The following is an 18,901-nucleotide window of genomic DNA, read 5'->3' as shown; positions in this document are numbered from 1 at the left end:
CACTACAGACACAGAGTGCCCTGGTCGGTTTCGGAAGGTGAGTGGCTGTGCAGATTGCACAAAAAGGTCGGGCATCGGGGAGACTCAGGAGGACTCAGACAGTCACAGTGCTCTCCTCTGCTGCTCAGTGCGCTCACTCGAGTCGGGGATGGCGGGGGGGATAGACAGAATGACTCTGAGTCAGTCTCAGGGAGTGTCAAACAGGAGCCAGGGCCTGGCCCGGGGGTGTATATGAGAGTGAGTCATTCAGTCTCAGAGACAGTCAGTCAGTCAGCCAACAATCCCTTCCCAGAGCAGGCTGACGGTGGAGGTGGACTGCATGGTGCACTGCAGCAGCACAGTGAAAGGGGCACAGGAGGAAGGACACTGATGTAGAGAAGTATGGTAATATGAAGGGGGACAGAGGAGGAAACTACCATGTCCACAGTCTCTGACCATCTCCTGTATCCTGTCCGCAGTCTCTGACCATCTCCTGTATCATGTCCGCAGCCTCTGACCATCTCCTGTATCATGTCCGCAGCCTCTGACCATCTCCTGTATCATGTCCGCAGCCTCTGACCATCTCCTGTATCATGTCTGCAGCCTCTAACCATCTCCTGTATCATGTCTACAGTCTCTGAGGGGGAGTCTGAAGAGGAGTCAAGAGTGGAAGCGCCGCTGGGATGGGGGTCATGGGAGAAGTCAGACATGTGTGGACTATGGAGAGGAGACTATAGGGAAAAACCAGAGCCACCAAGCTGGAGCCATCTGACTGAGCCCTGCATGGTGCACCTGAGAGGAGGTCAGTGATAGCATCGCCAGGCCAGTCTGAGGGGGGAGAGAGGTTGCTAATGTAAGGGGGGAGTGAATACAATAATGTAAGGGGCACTGATATAAAGGTCCCCCCCCATATTAGTGACCTCCCGTTACCTTAGTGTATTTACTCTACGGAAGGTGGTCTCTAGTCACCAGAGTGCCCCCCACATCAGAGTTTCTGGCATTCCCCTTTACATCAGAGTCTGCAGGATTCACCCTTACAGTGCAAGGGGGAACTCAGTCTGCAGACCCTGATGTAAGTGGGAACTCTGATGTAAAGGGAAAGTAGTGGACTCTGATATAAGGCCCCCTCTACATCAGAGTTCCCCCTTAGATCATGATCTGCAGCGTTCCCCTTTACAGAAGAGTTCCCTTTCACTGTAAGGGGGAATCCTCCAGACTTTGATGTAAGGGGGAACTCTGTGCTGGCTGGCTTATAGTAACCAGACCTTCATGTCAATGTAGAAATATGTTATTTTACTTTTGTTTAACTTAAACACATTGATAATAGCACTACCTATATGTTTATAGTTTAAATATTGATATTTGCACCGTTTGGCACTGAAAATTGTAATTTTAGGTACTTTTTGCAGTGTCAGGGCAAAATGTGCTTCTGTCAGTAAATTTCAAGTTTTTTTTGCCAGTAAAAAAAAAATAATATGGGTGCCGTTTGTAAATTTTGGCATCCTGCCAGTAAATTTAACTTGGCAACTTGGGTTGGCAACGCTGACAGTGATTTCAAATAAAGGCATTTTGGAACCTGGATGTGCAGCCGTTCTTCAATTCTACAATTTCTCAGTAGCAACTGCTGCTGATAATCTTCACAAAGCTGGAAGACAGCCACTCAGGGCAATATCTGGAAGCTGTGAAAGAGACGCTGCTGGGATGATTTTTTTTTCCCAAAAAGCAGCTGCAGGTAGTGGGATGCACACTATTACACATACGTAATATGTTTGGTGCTGTATGCCAAAGAAATACTAAACTTCAGCTTTAATGTAAATGAAAAATACGTACAGTAGATGCATTGATTTTCCTTTACTAATCCTGTAGTCATGATCTTTTTATGCAGTAATAATTACTTTGCCACAACCTTTATGTTTCCACTGTATAAAACACAACACTTTGTAGCCTACAGTTTAACATGCTGAGGAGTTGGTGTGAATGCAGTACTTACTGTTCTGGCTCCAGTCATCTCATGAAGTGCTGATTGTAGATGACTTCCATTCTCTAGTTGATCTAATTCAATTGCCTTATAGTTAACATTTATATTATCAAATGCCTCCTTTGCCATTGTGCAATATGGACAGGAAGTCTTAGAGAAAATTACAACGCAGTTATTGGAGATGGTCTCCTGAAATTAAAAAAGAACAGTCTTTTCATATGATTATGTTACTAAGCACGCTGAGGAATAGAACTAGGCTGCCTTCTAGTTGGGGTGTGTGTAATATATATATATATACATATATACACACACACACACACACACACAAATAAATACAGGGATCTCTACAATCCTTACCTCTATTAACTTCACAGCATTGCCATTTTGCTGATTTGTGGAATTTGAGATATAGTTTCCCATTCTGTAAAAGAATTGTTTACCATTGTTAACTGTTTAGTTTGAAAATTAAATATTTTTGCTACATATTTGCCACTTTTCAATTTGAATTCATTATTTGAACTGTAAATGTCTTCTCTTCCATGCTACTCAATTCCAACAGCTTATTATTGTAAAGTGACTGGACAATTTTAAGGAAAAAACTGTATTTTCACCAGGATTTAATAAAAACATTTGCTGAATGCATTCACCGGTCTCTTTAACACAGGAGATCACTTGCTAAAAAATTAAATCTATTGTGATTCAATAAGGTTGATTTGCTAAAGGCACATAGACTGTGCGGTTGCACTCATTTTCCTTAGTAAATGTAATGTGTAACGCTTCACTTTGTAAAGAATACCAAATCGGGTGAAAGGAACATTTAAAAAAAGCATTTTCGCTTGCACATGATTGGATGATGGAAACCAGCAGAGCTTTACCACATAGTTACATAGTAGGTAAGGTTGAAAAAAGTCCATCAAATACAGAGATTGAACTGTTTACCCCATCCTCCAGGTCGTTTATGAGCAAATTAAAGCGTGATTCCAGCCAGCTAAAAAATATTTTTAAAGGCAGCAGCTACAAACAATGTAGCTGCTGACTTAAAATAAGTAGACTTACCTGTCCTGGGTGCTCGCGATGTCGGCTGCCCGAGGCCGACCTGTCCCTCGGCTCTCGGGTCCCGGCACCGCCATCGTAAGTAAGGGAAACAGGCAGTGGAGCCTTGCAGCTTCACTGCCAGTTTCCTACTGCACACGTGCGAGCGGCGCGGCGATATGTGATTGGCCCCGTGGTTTTCTGGGAACACACACAGTTCCCAGAAAGCAACGGGGCCGCTCAGCTAGGAGCGGAACACGCCGCGGAATAAGAACAGGCAGATTAGGAAGACTGCCTAGCAACAAGGGTTCAGGTAAGTTTAAACATTTTTTTTTTTTTTTTTTAGGATTTTTGGTGAAATTTTCTTTTTCAGGGTGGCCCTCCACTTTAAATAGGATTGGTCCCAGCACAGAACCCTGTGGGACCCCACTACCCACCCATGACCAGTCCGAGTACTCCCCATTTATCACAACCCTCTGAACTCGCCCTTGTAGTCAGTTTTCAATCCATGTACTCACCCTATGGTCCATGCCAACGGACCTTATTTTGTATAGTAAACGTTTATGGGGAACTGTGTCAAATGCTTTTGCAAAATCCAGATACACCACGTCTATGGGCCTTCCTTTATCTAGATGGCAACTCACCTCCTTATAGAAGGTTAATAGATTGGTTTGGCAATAACGATTCTTCATGAATCCATGCTGATTACTGCTAATAATACTGTTCTCATTATTAAAATCTTGTATATAGTCCCCTATCATCCCCTCCAAGAGCTTGCATACTATTGATGTTAGGCTAACTGGTCTGTAGTTCCCAGGGATGTATTTTGGGCCCTTTTTAAATATTGGTGCTATATTGGCTTTTCTCCAATCAGCTGGTACCATTCCAGTCAGTAGACTGTCAGTAAAAATTAGGAACAATGGTCTGGCAATTACTTGACTGAGTTCCCTAAGTACCCTTATACATCCCATGAGTCTTCATATTATTTTTTTTCTGGAGGAGGGCTTTTGCGGCCTGAGCCAAGATGAGATGAATTACAGGAAGCAAGAGCTACATGAATCTGCTCTTACTCAAGATGGCTGTGGGTATAAATGCTAGGGGGATGTTTTTCAAAGTGTTTTCTTGACAAAATAAAGCATGGAGACATGGTTGGATGGATGAGTTTGCTTTGAATATTAAAAAGTCATTAAATAGCATTTTTACTTTGTCCTGCTCAGATACAGTTACGTTTCGTTTTAATTCTACCTCAAACTAAAGCGTCTAAAAAAAACCCTGACTTGAAAACATTGGCCTAGCGTGTGTTGTTGGGCAAGGCAAAAAAAAACCTGCAGACTTTTAGCACTCCCTGAGTCTCTTCCACTAGTACAGTACTACTAACCAGCCTGATTCCTACACTGACCACTATACTAACCTACCTAATTCCTACACTGACCTACCTGACCACTACATTGACCTACCTGACCACTTCACTGACCCACTTGATTCCTATACTGACCACTACACTACCTGATTCCTACACTGTCCACTACACACATTATTATTGCTCACTGATTGGTTGCTAGACATTTCTGTACATAATTACCGCTTACCCACTGGTTGCTAGAGTTACTGCACATCGTTACTACTAACTGATTGCTAGAGGTTACTGCAAATTATTATTGCTCACTGATTGCTTGCTAGAGATTACAGCAGATTATTACTGTTCACTGATTTGTTGCTGAAGGTTACATCACATCATTACCACTCACTGGTTGCTAGAGGTTACTACACATTATTATTGCTCCCTAATTGGTTGCTAGAGGTCACAGCACATCATTACAGCTCAGTGATTGGTTACTAGAGGTTACAGCACATCATTAAAACCCACTGATTGGTTGCTTAAGGTTACAGCACATCATCTCTCTGCCTGCACACCACAGACTGCGGATGTGATGGGACCCACCAATAGACAAAAAAATTCTAGAACTAGTTATTAGCAATGAGGGTTGAGGGGTGCGATTTGTACGAAATGCAGGGTTGAGAGGAGTGCTTTGTATGCAGTGCAGGGTTGAGAGGTGTGCTGTGTACAGAGTGCAGGGTTGAGGGGGTGTGCTGTGTATGGAGTGCAGGGTTGAGGGGGTGCGCTGTGAACAGCGTGCAGGGTTGAGGGGGTGTACAGAGTGCAGGGTTGAGGTGGTGTGCTGTGTACGGAGTGCAGGGTTGAGGAGGTGCGCTGTATACAGTGTGCAGGGTTGAGGTGGTCCACTGTGTACAGAGTGCAGGGTTGAGGGGGTCCGCTGTGTACGGAGCGCAGGGTTGAGAGGGTGCGCTGTGTATGGAGTGAAGGGTTGAGGGGGTGTACAGAGTACAGGGTTGAGGGGGTGCACTGTGACGTTACTGCACATAATTACCACTTACACATTGGTTGCTAGAGGCTACTTCACATCATTACTACTAACTGATTGATTGCTAGAGGTTACTGCAAGTCATTATTGTTCACTGATTAGTTGCTGAAGGTTACTGCACATCATTACCCCTCACTGGTTGCTAGAGGTTACTGCACATTATTACTGCTCCCTAATTGGTTGCTAGAGGTTACAGAACATCATTACAGCTCACTGATTGGTTGCTTAAGGTTACAGCACATCATCTCTCTGTCTGCACACCGCAGAGGTGAGGGGACCCACCAATTCTAGAACTAGTTATTAGCAATGAGGGTTGAGGGGTTGCGCTGTGTATGGAGTGCAAGGTTGAGGGGTGCACTTTGTATGGAATGCAGGGTTCAGAAGTGCGCTGTTAACAGAGTGCAGGTTGAGAGGTGCACTGTGTACAGAGTGCAGGGTTGAGAGGTGAGCTGTGTAGATTCCAGTTCAGAGCTCAGCCCCCTGCTGCCACCATCCAGTACAGAACTTTCCTTTATAGAGGAGTACTCACAATGTCCGTGCAAGCTGCCAGTGAGGCGGGGCTGTGTTGATGCCTCATCCTCTTCCTCTTGGCCTGGGTTTCCTCTATTCCTGGGGTGATGCAGGGTCAGAGTGTCGGGGCCCATGTAGCAGCACACTAACACGCAGGACTCAGAAGAAGCGGAAGCGGAAATTCTGGTGTGTTTGGAGTGTAATGGAGAGAATGGCTCGCCTGCCCTCCTCCTTCCCCCAGCCCCCTCCCCGCTCCCGTATGGTCACTCCAATCCCTGGGATCATGGATAGTCCTTCACTTCAGTCACTGGTGTCACCGCACAACAACAGGTCTTCTACCTCTTAGCGAAGAGCTCTCACTCTCTCCTAGACTGCACAGCGCAGGAGATGAGCTGCCGGTAACCTGCGCCCCTCTAAATGTTGCGCCTGGGGCAACAGTCCCCCTGCCCCCCACACACTACACCACTGCTTAAAAAGGATCTCTGTGATAAAAAGGCAAAAGTGAAGTATATGGGATTTATCTACACTTTATACCAGGGACTGGAGTTTGTAAATTTTATGGACACTGAAGGCAAAAAGCTTAGGATTTGGGCTTAATGGCATGCAAGTTTCTCCTTTCAAGTGATCCAGTCACAATTGCTCCTGGCAATTAAAATTTCTTTTAAATGTTAGAGGGTAACATACTGTACATTAGTTTAAAAACTACTGCGGATCAGTGGACTATCATCGTACGGTTTGTCCTAATGTCCTCGATTTGCACAAGGGTGCAAGAGACAAATTTCAACTTCCTGACCCGGAGGTACCACACCATAACTTTTACATCAGTACTTTCTGAATACTGATGCTGGAGATGCCAGGAGGAACGGGGAACACTGTTGCATATCTTTTAGTCTTGTCCCAAGCTCATGGATTTCTGGAAAGAGGTCTGAAACGTTACCCAAAAAATTTCTGATTATGTTCTTCCCGAAGATCCGGCCTTCTTCCTCTTAAGAAGGCCGGATACAATATTAGTGATTGTAAAGGAAATAAAAAATAAATAAACAAACATGTCTATACTTACCTGCTCTGTGCAATGGGATTGCACAGAGTGGCCGCGAACTTCCTCTATTATAGTCCCGCTCCGAATGCATTAAGGTAAAAAAAATTAGGCTTTACAACCACTTTAACAAGTTTCCAATATACCTGCAAAAGTTTATAAGAAATCTGTACTCTGCCATCTCCTCACGCTGCTAAATCATACATTCCTATCACCCGGAAGAAGGTGCAGGCACTGTCCATTGGGCTATGGCTCAAGATGGTTGAGGAATTGAACCTGATGGAAGATGTGGTATTAACTACGCAGCATAAATGAGAGGTGTACTTGAAAACTTGGACTATGGACCATATTTGTCTACCCTGAGGAAGGTAGGGCTCTCTTCGATGTGGATTTTGCTGGTTGACGGAGATCATTCTACCCACCCTCCTGAGACACGCCAACATTACTTTCCCCCCCTTTTTTTAAATTCACCTCTCCTGCTCCCCTTCCTTTCTTTAGCCTTTTTTCATCCTCTTATGTCTTCTCTTCTTGTAAACATAAAAACATTGGCAGCCTTCTTATGTGCAGTAGATATACACCAGGTGTGTTCTTCCGGCAACAGCCCTATATTAGGACTGCTAGCTGGGGTGATTTTATAGCCTATGGGCTTACTGTTTGAACAATGTTCAAATGAATGAACAATAAATCAATGTTGGCTGTAAGCATGTTTTGCTCCTTGTCTAGTCTATATTAATAATTTAATTTCGCTGACTTGTCTCACAGTTATGCATATCAGAAACTGCTGGAAGCATTTTGTACCAATAGTTACAATTTCTTTTAAGCTGGAGTTCAGCTTTCTTTTATTAAAGTCCATCTAAATCTGCTAGTGTGTCTAACAACCTCTCCCCAGTATGACAATGCTGCTGCTGCTGTCCAAAAGGTATCTCTGTTGCTCCTCCATTCAGAGTGGAGACACCCTAAGACAAAAAGTGTTACCAGCCGGATCACAAGGGGAAAATAAAGGGAAAAAAGGCCTAAAAGAGAAATCTAATGTAGCCACAACATCTAAGAACTGGTACATAGACGCAAACTGTCAATAAGGGCAATGTTTACATCACCTTGTTAAAAAATAAGCTGTTGATCTCTTTTGCGGATAATGAAATGAGGCCTCCCTTGATTTCAGCAAGCAGATTTTCCTGAAAACAATAAAGACTGAATTAGATAATAGAAAATGTGTGAATGTGCTCATTATAAATATAGAGTGGTTTCTATTAAAATTAAATTGTTAAGGATATGAAGCTTTATAAACAGCAATGGTGATACCATATGTACTATCACGTAGACCAAAACAAATGAGATTGGAAATATAAATGTACACATTGCTATTAAACCAGCTGAATAAGACAGCACAGTTTGTAAATTATATTCTAACTCAATGAAACCTAATCTGTGGCCCAAGCGTCACATGTGGCCCTTTGGTACTTGCCTTGCAGCTCTAAGAACCCAAACAGTCAGTAGTGAGAGTGGACTGTAAAGACAGTGATTTCTAGCAGTCTCATGTAACATATCGTCCATCTCTCCTGCAGTGTGTTCCCAGCTTCCAACCACACCTGACCATCTCCTGTAGCATGTCTACCCTTTTTGATCATCCCATGCAATCTGATTCCTGTACCATTTGTCAGTTTACACTGCGATCCTCAAACCGATCTGGGGTGTCATTAACTTTCTACTGACACCCACAGCGATTCGCAAAGGGCAGTGTGACCTTTAAAGGTCCTTTAAAGGAGCTGCAATGTATCTAAAAAGGTTGATCAGTTAATGAGCGCTATAAAAGTCTTAGGCTGGATTCACACATATGCGAATGCTTTGCAGGTTCCAGAATCGAATATCACTTGCGGGCAGGTCACACTGCCCTCTGTGAATCGCTGCGGGTGTCAGTAGAAAGTTAATGACACCCCCAGATCCAGACTCCCAAAGTCATGATGGCACAGTACCTGGACTGATATTGGTGATGTCAGCAGAGAGCAGACTTCAGCCCGCTCTCTGCTGACAACAGGTCACAGGAGTGCAAAACGAATTGCACTCCTGTGCCCCATAGAAGAAGCCCAGCCAAACAAGCTTAGGTTGGACTTCTCCTTTAACCTGAAGCATTCCAGTGCTTCTATATTTGGTCTTGGCATCTCATTGTCAACTTTCTATAGTCATAAAGGGGTTAAAAGTGCGTGAGCAGGTTATTTTCCTCTCTCACTTAAGCCTAAAGGCAAAATTTCTATCCACGTATGGGCTAGCTGGTTGTACACAAGTCCATCTATCGATGGACCTGTGTACAATTGTATTCTGCTGGTGAGGGTAGGCTCTCCGCTGTCAGAATACAATAGCTCAGTGGGAAGGATTCCCCCATATACATTGAATGTGTGGATGGGGGAATTGGCAAATGTTTTTTTCTCGTTCAACCCACCGGTTGAACGAAAAAGATAAATCATGTATGGCCAGCTGTAGATGGATCGAATCTCATTCGGTTCAGCAGGGACCGGACGAGATTTGATCCATCTATTGGGCAGGCTTGTTGTACTTAAGTCAATCCAGCTGCAGCTGCCAGTAGTGATCATTGTGTTCTGATGGCTGGGAAGGCTCCCTGCTAGGAGAACACAAAAGCTATGTGGGAGGGACTGTGTTATTGGAGGAATCGAGCATTTTTCTTTCCTTTCACCTGTGGTGGGAGGAAATAAAAATGTATCTATGGCTTGCCATAAAAAAAAAACCTTTTGTCCACTAAACATACAGGAGTAGTTTCTTGTTTTAAACTATGCAACTGAACAGTAAAATCACAGTAATGCAGAAAATCCCCAAACTGTATTTGCAATATTACAAACAAGCCAAGAATTGAATATCTAAAGAGCTTTTCTACTTAAATCTGGAAAGTGGACCATTGCTAGAAAAGATCACCTCAGAGTGCTCTGGGAACATGGGAAAAAAAATGGTGGTCCTGGGTATAGTGGCTTATCATTACAGATATAAAATATACTGTAAAAATACTATTTTTTTTTTTTTTTTTGCTGGAGATAATGTAATGTGCTTAAAAAAATCTGCAATAGGAAGCTATTTGAACTTTTTCTATCTAAGAAATCTGAAGATTTTTAAACCCTACCTAGTAATGTAACCTGTTTAGTTATAGTTTAATAATATATTTCAACACTACTAATTAGGTTTAAATAATGACATTAAAGAGGCTGAACCAGTATTCCTACTGCTTGGGAATGAATCCACATTGAATTGTTAACTCAAATGTATTTATTTTTATTTATTTATTTCAGGTACTTATACAGCGCCGTCAATTTACGCAGCGCTTTACATATACATTGTACATTCACATCAGTCCCTACCCTCAAGGAGCTTACAATCTAAGGTCCCTAACTCACATTCATACATACTAGGGACAATTTTTTTAGACAGGATCCAATTAACCTACCAGCATGTCTTTGGAGTGTGGGAGGAAACCGGAGTACCCGGAGGAAACCAACGCAGGCACAGGGAGAACATGCAAACTCCAGGCAGGTAGTGTCGTGGTTGGGATTCGAACCAGCGACCCTTCTTACTGCTAGGCGAGAGTGGTTCTAAAGGCTTAGGGTTTTTTACCTGAATGCACCCTCTGCATTAAGATAAAAAAAAAAACTTCTGTGCGACAGGATCCCCCCCGCCCCCCCATTATACTTATAGTATCTGAGTCCGATATGGATCTACCGCTGTGCACAAGAGCAGCATCTCTTTCGGATCTATCCCTCCTCACAAGGCAGATTGATAGAAGTGGCTGCCAATTGGCTCCTGCTGCTGTCATTCAAACCCTGTGAGAAGGAAGGGTGGAACTGAGCCCCGCTGTCTGTGTCTATAGATGCGGGGAGTGCAGCTCGGGATTAGGCTGTATGAGTGCCCTCATGGCAAGACACACCAAAGAGGTGGAGCCAGGAGCGCCGGCTGGAGACCCCAGAAAAGGAGGCAAGTATGACATGTATATTATTTAAAAAATAAGGTTTGGAATCTAATATTCACGTCATCATGAGCAACATTTTGACAAAAATCATGAATGTGAAACTGACCTTTTACCCACTGCTACACTGCTGGACGAAAGACAAATGACAAAATATGACATACAAACAGACAGTTGTGACTTTTTATTGTGAGCAACACAGACAGTTCTTATTCAATCACTTAAAAGGAAAGGAGGGCAAAGGACTAGTCACCAATAGTGCCTGCAGAGGCCCTATCCCCAGAGGTATACCTAGTGTAGTTGACACCTGTGGCAGATTATTTTTAACAACCCCTCACCCTCCTTTGTCAACTTCTTTTCAGCAGCAATTATGAAATAAAATAAATACTAATAAAATTAACTGGCGACTGTACCTGTCCTTGTCCACACCCCTTCATTCGGCACACTAAGCTGTATGTTCCCAGCCCAGCACACAGAATAACATGATGAGGAATAGGAAACTTACAGGGAGACCTGCAGAATGGCATATTGTAGATTATTGAACATACAGTGTAGCGTGTAAAATTACGGTATGTGGTGTGGAATCAGGGGCGTAACTAGAAATAGCATGGCCCCATAGCAAAATGTTGTATGGGGCCCCCCTGCAAACAGTCCCCCCCACAGCTGCCCTAGTGTCAATGCAGCGTGACCTGTGCCACATATAGCGTGACCTGTGCCCCATGCAGCGTGACCTGTGCCCCATACAGCGTGACCTGTGCCCCATACAGCCTGGTCTGCCTGTGCCCCATACAGCCTCACCTGTGCAGAGGAAGAAGCAAGCCACCTGGATCAGCAGAGAGCGGGACTGCCCGCTGTAATAGCTTTCATTTGAATTTCCCATCTTCCCGGGGCTCATCATCACATAGCCCCACCTCTTGGCCTGACGTCTTTGATGACGTCACACGTCCCGCATTGGATTGGCGTTCTGTCTATCAAAGGCGCCGGGCCAAGAGGTGGAGCTATGTGACATGAGCCCCGGGAACACTGGAAGTTCTAATGAAAGCTATTACATCGGGCAATTCAGCTCTCTGCTGATCCGGGTGGCTTGCCTCTTCCTCTGCACAGGTGAGGCTGTATGGGGCACAGGCAGACCAGGCTGTATTGGGCACAGGCAACGCTGTATTGGGCACAGGTCACGCTGCATTGGGCACAGGTCACAGCTTGCCTCTTCCTCTCCTCTCTCTTCCCCTGGCTGGGAGACTGTGACGGTGGTGCTCTCATCCTCACTGGGCCCCACTTGGCTGCGGGCCCCATAGCGCCCACATGGGTCGCTATGGTGGTAGTTACGCCCCTGTGTGGAATATAGATCATACAGCGTGGCATGCAGAATGATGCAGTGTGGTATAGCAGAGTACAGTGTAGCGCTCAGAATGTCATGGTGTTTTAATTTGGTTTATGATCTTGATTTGTACGCAGTTTTAGATTGTTAGCACTGGTTATCATAGAGAAAGTAATGCAATATTTGCATTTTGTAGCTTGAGCCTAGAATCACACTGGTGTGGTGCGGGGAACTGCATGTGATTCAGAGAGGAATCGCACCACATTCCTGTTCAAATCACATGCGATTATTTGTAGTGCGGTTTCAGCCCATTCATTTTGTATGGCTCAAATCGCACCTCACCCACATGAAAAAGGTGCATGCACATTTTTTCATTTTTTTTTTTGCCACACTGGAATCGGACCGCATGGGTGTTTAGTTTAATAGACTTCAATAGAGAAGCTGCAGAAAAGCGTGTAGTACGTTTTTTATTGTGATTTTGCCCCAATTTGCTTTTTCAATCTGCCCAGCAACAATTTGGCCAAAAAAAAAAAAAAAAAACGGTGGAAAAAGCGTGTGTGTAAAAATGCAAAATGCAAAGCAAAAAAACACTGCAGAAACAGATCCAAAGCAAACTGCATAGGTGTGAACCAGGCCTTACCTTCCTTTTTTTTCCTCACCCATGTCTGTGTGGAAGCAGCCATTATGGCAAAGACTTTGCTTTGTCATGTCAGAACAATGAGTAGCCTAGTAGTGAAATCACAAAATCTTACTCCAAATCTCATGAGACTAGCACTGCAGATATAGGACTAAGAGGATTTAGGCACAAGCACACTCACATACTGAGAAGCAGTGTTGCCAACCTACCAGACTGAAATTTACTGGCACAGCCAAGTTTTTACTTGCATTTCCAAAACTTACATAATTACAGTTTTAAGTGAAAATTTCATATAATATATAATATGTATAATATGCAATAAGCAATGTGTTTTAGGGTAGATATTAGGGCAAAAAAACATATTTCTTATTTTGTTTTTGATATAGTAAGTAGCTCAGGGACAGGACTCAGGAGGGCAAGAAATTAGAATGGACGGCACAAACATATGAAACTGATCTCACAGTGACACAGACAGCAGTGTGCAGCAGCACAGATGATGATGACACCTCACTGACATGACACGTTCCCTCCTGAGTCACAGTGACAGTCTCTCCCAAATTCAAATCATATTTGCCCCCCCAAGATTGCTGTCTAATACATTAGGATATACCACAAAAGCTAAAAAGTATGAGGTGCAGTGCATTTCTTAAATCCTCGAAACAGTGGCGTCACTACGGTTGGTGTCACTTGATGCGGTAAAACATGGTGTCACCCCCCCTCCACCAACTTTAGTTGCCCCTCAATACAGACCCCCCTCCTTCAGTACAGACTCCCTTCCAAGTATAGTCTCCCCCTCAGTATAGCCCCCTCCATTTAGTACAGACCCCCTCACTCAGTATAGACCCCCCACTAAGTATAAACCCCTCCATCAGTACAGACTCCCCTCAGTACAAAGCACCCCCCTCCTCCATTAGTACAGACCCCTCCCCCCTGGACAAAGCACCCCCCCATTAGTACAGACCCCTCCCCCAGGACACAGCACCTGCCTCCATTAGTACAGACCCCTCCCCCAGGACAAAGCACCCCCCTCCATTAGTACAGACCCCTCCCCAGGCCAAAGCACCCCCCTCCATTACTACAGACCCCTCCCCCAGGACAAAGCACCCCCCTCCATTAGTACAGACCCCTCCCCCCAGGAAAAAGCACCCCCCTCCATTAGTACAGACCCCCCCAGGACAAACTACCCCCTTTATCAGTAGTACAGCCCCCCACCCCACCTGTCACAACACCGTGGAGGACATCCCCCCTCATCGCAAGACGACACCACCCTCCCCCGCCCGTTAAAGCACTAGGCGCCTCAGATACATGGATACATGGGTGGAGAATGGATCATGACAGGCAGCAGCGCCGTAGTGAAAGACAGAGGAGAAGGAGAACACCCGCGGCCGTGGTGCTGGAGGAGGGTTTCCAACTGAAAGAAAAAAACTTCCAAAGTCAGCCAGGGCTTTCCTCACCCTCGGGATGGTGTCACCCCTGTAGTGGGTGGGTGGCACCCGGGTGTGGACCGCACCCCCCGCACCCCCGAGCAATGCCACTGCCTCGAAATAAAGAGCAATGTTAGGACTCCTAGGGGATACAGGGAGCAAAAAGGCTCTGAGATGCAAATGGTATTCCCGAGCATACTATGTATATAGAAGCATGCAATTATTATATGGATTCACCAGTCAATCTACCCTACCAAATATTTTGAATGTACATACTCCAGGATCTCTAACATCTCCTGGGAATTCCAAAGTTACAACTTACCTGTACTGTTCTTTTTTTTAAGCTGTAGTAGGGCTCTTTCTTTCAAGTGTTCTCACCTGAAGAGATTACAGTACAGCGCTGGCAGAATCCACATCTCATGCAATCATGGTCTCAGCTGTTCTTTGTTTATCCTGTGATGACACAATGACACGCATTCTGTTAAGACTGACATTAAAAGACACATGGTCTAAAAAAAGATTCAATAAAAATGATATAATGATTACATAAACATATTGTCCTTGTGCTGAAACGTAGTTTCATCTTGCTTACAGGAAGCTGTCATCTTTCTTAAAGGACAACTGTACTTTGATTTCCACAATAGAGAATACCTATGTAAATGCACAGTCAGTGTGTCTCGGACCTAATAATTCACTACCCAAAGTCTTCAATATACCTTGTATGTCTGACAGCAGAGACATGCTTCAGGAAATGCTTTGTCCTGTAGAAAAAGATTTTTTTCCCCTCTGACCTCATGATTACCAGCTGCAGTGACTTGCTTCCTGTTGTATGAGACTACATTTCCCATGACACTTGAGACGGCTGTAGCCAGGCATGCATGTGAAATGAAGGGGAAGGAGTGTTCAGTCCACGCTGTATTACAGATGCCAATAGCTGCAGTCTGTGTTTGTGCCTTGTGCAGCTTCTGACATGAAGCACAATGTAATCTGCTTGATAAATGCAGCTGATGTGCTTTATATTATGGCGCTCTAAATTTGACATCTGTGTTATCATTTTATACAACTTTATAAATTATAACAATTCCATATTGTTTTAATTGCATGTATCCTTGTATCAACACCACGTGTGGTGTGTTTAGCGCGTGCTGCTGTGCGTAAGGCTTTATTCACACCATACGTGCATACAAACTCAGAAAACCATGTTCTAATATAATCTATGCATTTTTTTCATATGTGCCCCATTCACTCCAAAATGATGGAGTAATGAGCAGAAAAAATGCAGCATGTCTGCATTTTTCCATAACACACTGGATGGAACTGCATGTCACCATGCCATGTGTAAAAAATACTTGTGCGATACTATGTATATAGTAAACACTTACTAGAAAAAAAAGCTAATTTACAAACTGCTGCAACCATTCATTAGTGATCTCACACTACAAAAAAATGTTTTACTGATAAATTATTAGTGCACCTTCTGTTCTCAAGCTTCTGTGAATGAACCAACCAATTATGACACACCAAAAACAATCAAATGAGGTATAGCGATCATACCCCACTCAACATCCATATCTTAATACCTGCCAGGATACAGTGTGGCACGATAACACAGCAAATTGATATATAAAACAAACCCAAATTGATTAAAAGTTAGAATTCATCAAGAATAAAGAGTGACACAGTAGCGCAAAAGTACTTCTTAAACATACTTTATTTAATTTCTCTATTCCCACTTGAGCTGCAGCTATGGATATTTTTAAAGCAGAGTTCCACCCAAAAGTGGAAGCTCCGCTTATCTGCTATGGTGCCACATTTGGCACCTTACGGGGGAAGGGGGGAGCAGATACCTGTCAGGTACCCACTCCCACTTCCATCTAAGGGCGCCGCGGTGACCTATGTCATTTGTCATCCCCCTCGCTGCCTTCTGGGAGACACACACAGGTCCCAGAAGACAGCGGGACCATTCAGAAAGCCAATGTAGCACCAATATTTAAAAAGGGCCCAAAATACATCCCTGGGAATTGCAGACCAGTTAGCCTATCATCAATAGTATGTAAACTCTTGGAGGGGATGATAAGGGACTATATACAAGTTTTTAGTAATGAAAACTGTATCATTAGCAGTAATCAGCATGGATTCATGAAGAATCGTTCTTGTCAAACCAATCTGTTAACCTTCTATGAGGAGGTGAGTTGCCATCTAGATAAAGGAAGGCCTGTAGACGTGGTGTATCTGGATTTTGCAAAAGCATTTGACACAGTTCCCCACAAACGTTTACTGTACAAAATAAGGTCCGTTGGCATGGACCATAGGGTGAGTACATGGATTGAAACCTGGCTACAAGGGCGAGTTTAGAGGATGGTGATAAACGGGGACTACTCGGAATGGTCAGGGGTGGGTAGTGGGGTTCCCCAGGGTTCTGTGCTGGGACCAATCCTATTTAATTTATTCATAAACGTCCTGGAGAATGGGGTAAACAGTTCAATCTCTGTATTTGCAGACGATACTAAGCTAAGCAGAGCAATAACTTCTCCGCAGGATTTGGAAACCTTGCAAGAAGATCTGAACAAATTAATGGGGTGGGCAACTACATGGCAAATGAGGTTTAATGTAGAAAAATGTAAAATAATGCATTTGGGTGGAAAAATATGAAGGCAATCTATACACTAGGGGGAGAACCTCTGGGGGAATCTAGGATGGAGAAGGACCTAGGGGTCCTAGTAGATGATAGGCTCAGCAATGGCATGCAACGCCAAGCTGCTGCTAACAAAGCAAACAGAATATTGGCATGCATTAAAAAAGGGATTAACTCCAGGGATAAAGCGATAATTCTCCTACTCTACAAGACTTTGGTGCGGCCGCACTTAGAGTATGTTGTCCATTTCTGGGCACCAGTCCTCAGGAAGGATGTACTGGAAATGGAGCGAGTACAAAGAAGGGCAACAAAGATAATAAAGAGTCTGGTGGATATTAGTCATGAAGAAAGGTTGCGAGCACTGAACTTATTCTCTCTGGAGAAGAGATGTTTGAGAGGCGATATGATTTCAATTTACAAATACCGTACTGGTGACCCCATAATAGGGATATAACTTTTTCACGGAAGGGAGTTTAACAAGACACGTGGCCACTCATTAAAATTAGAAGAAAAGAGGTTTAACCATAAACTACATAGAGACTTCTTTACTATAAGAGTGGCCAGGATGTGGAATTCCCTTCCACAGGCGGTGGTCTAAGTGGGGGGCATCGACAGTTTCAAAAAACGATTAGATAAACACCTGAACGACCAAAACATACAGAGATATACAAGGTAATACCAACTTATAGTCACACACACAGGTTGGACTTGATGGACTTTTGTGTCTTTTTTTTTTTCAATCTCACCTACTATGTAACTATGTAACTATGCAACGCGACTCATGCATGCTCAGTAGAAAACAGGCTGTGAAGCCGTAAGGCTTCACTTCCGGTTTCCCTTTGTAAGGATGTCGGCGCCTGCACCTGAAGCCGGTGGACAGGTTGGCTTCGGGTGCCAGCATCGCGGGCTCCCCAGACAGGTAAGTGTCCTTATATTAAAAGTCAGCAGCTACAGTATTTGTAGCTGCTGACTTTTATTTTTTATAATACAGGCTGGACCTCCTCTTTAAGTTTATGGAGAATCGCATTATTAATTAAAATTATGTTTTCACTCAGAAAGATAACACTGATATAGGGGATCTAGATAGCACGTTTGGAAAATGTGGGCACCTGATAGAGAAAAATGTCAGCTTATGGTGGGACCTTGCCACATATGAACAATATATTAAAGAAAATTTAGTACCAAGGAGACTGAGATGGGATGTTCCCATTATTGATGGTCTGCTTGACAAAGATTCTATAGAAGAATGGTATAAGTTTTTTATTTTTAATCCACATTAACTTACCATATATACTTGTGAATTAGATTACATAACTCTACCATAAAGAAACACACAATGATAGTCCTTAGGGTGAAAAAAATGAGAATATAAAAGTGCTAAAAAAATACAGTCCCAAAAAAACAAAAAAACTTGATTTTCCAATTCCAGAAAATTATTGCAAGGTGATCTTAATTTCTAAGCTTGATAGTGAGCAATCCTTCACCACATAAATATCAACACCCAACGTGAGCAGATGAAAAGGCTGCTTACCAGATGTATTTGACTTCTTTACTTAAAAAGAAAGTCAAATATCACTTTGGCAGGATTATGCCTGCTCATATATATGTATGACTTGGAGATGTACAAGGAACCCTCTTCCTCACAGTTTAAGGCAGGATATGCAAAACAATTGAAAAACATCCATAGCGTGATACTGTTTATTAAAAAAGTACTGTAAAAAGAAAAGCCAAGCGGCTCCTTACATTAAAAAGTGCCTACCCGGCACTGGGGCTGCTGGCTTGTCACAAATGGCTAATGCCCTGTACACATGATCGGACATTGATCGGACATTCCGACAACAAAATCCATGGATTTTTTCCGACGGATGTTGGCTCAAACTTGTTTTGCATACACACGCTCGCACAAAGTTGTCGGAATTTCCGTTCGTCAAGAACGCGGTGACGTAAACCACGTACGATGAGACTAGAAAAGGGCAGTTCTGAACCAAGCGTGGCACCCTTTGG

General features: G+C 43.6%; 1 protein-coding gene across 2 annotated transcripts in view; it reads right to left on the bottom strand.

Moving 5' to 3' along the window:
- The window catches only part of GLRX2 (glutaredoxin 2), a 28,079-nt gene extending 12,945 nt beyond the window's left edge, over nt 1–15,134 (bottom strand). The window contains exons 1-5 of one of the 2 annotated variants that reach the window (XM_073592882.1): nt 14,979–15,134; nt 14,641–14,715; nt 8,017–8,094; nt 2,315–2,378; nt 1,970–2,146 (exon numbers count right to left, since the gene is read on the bottom strand). In XM_073592882.1, coding sequence (XP_073448983.1) covers nt 1,970–2,146; nt 2,315–2,378; nt 8,017–8,094; nt 14,641–14,678 — 357 coding nt within the window. In that variant the 5' untranslated portion in view covers nt 14,679–14,715; nt 14,979–15,134. Of the gene's footprint in view, nt 1–1,969; nt 2,147–2,314; nt 2,379–8,016; nt 8,095–14,640; nt 14,716–14,808; nt 14,940–14,978 lie in introns of those variants that run through there. The other variant, XM_073592883.1, reaches the window with a different exon arrangement.
- Nucleotides 15,135–18,901: the final 3,767 nt, after the last annotated feature.

Source organism: Aquarana catesbeiana, linkage group LG07, assembly GCF_042186555.1.
Source record: "Aquarana catesbeiana isolate 2022-GZ linkage group LG07, ASM4218655v1, whole genome shotgun sequence".
NCBI classification, from domain to species: Eukaryota; Metazoa; Chordata; class Amphibia; order Anura; family Ranidae; genus Aquarana; species Aquarana catesbeiana.
The sequence above is the reverse complement of the archived record's forward strand: the minus strand, read 5'-3'. Positions and strand labels throughout refer to the sequence as shown.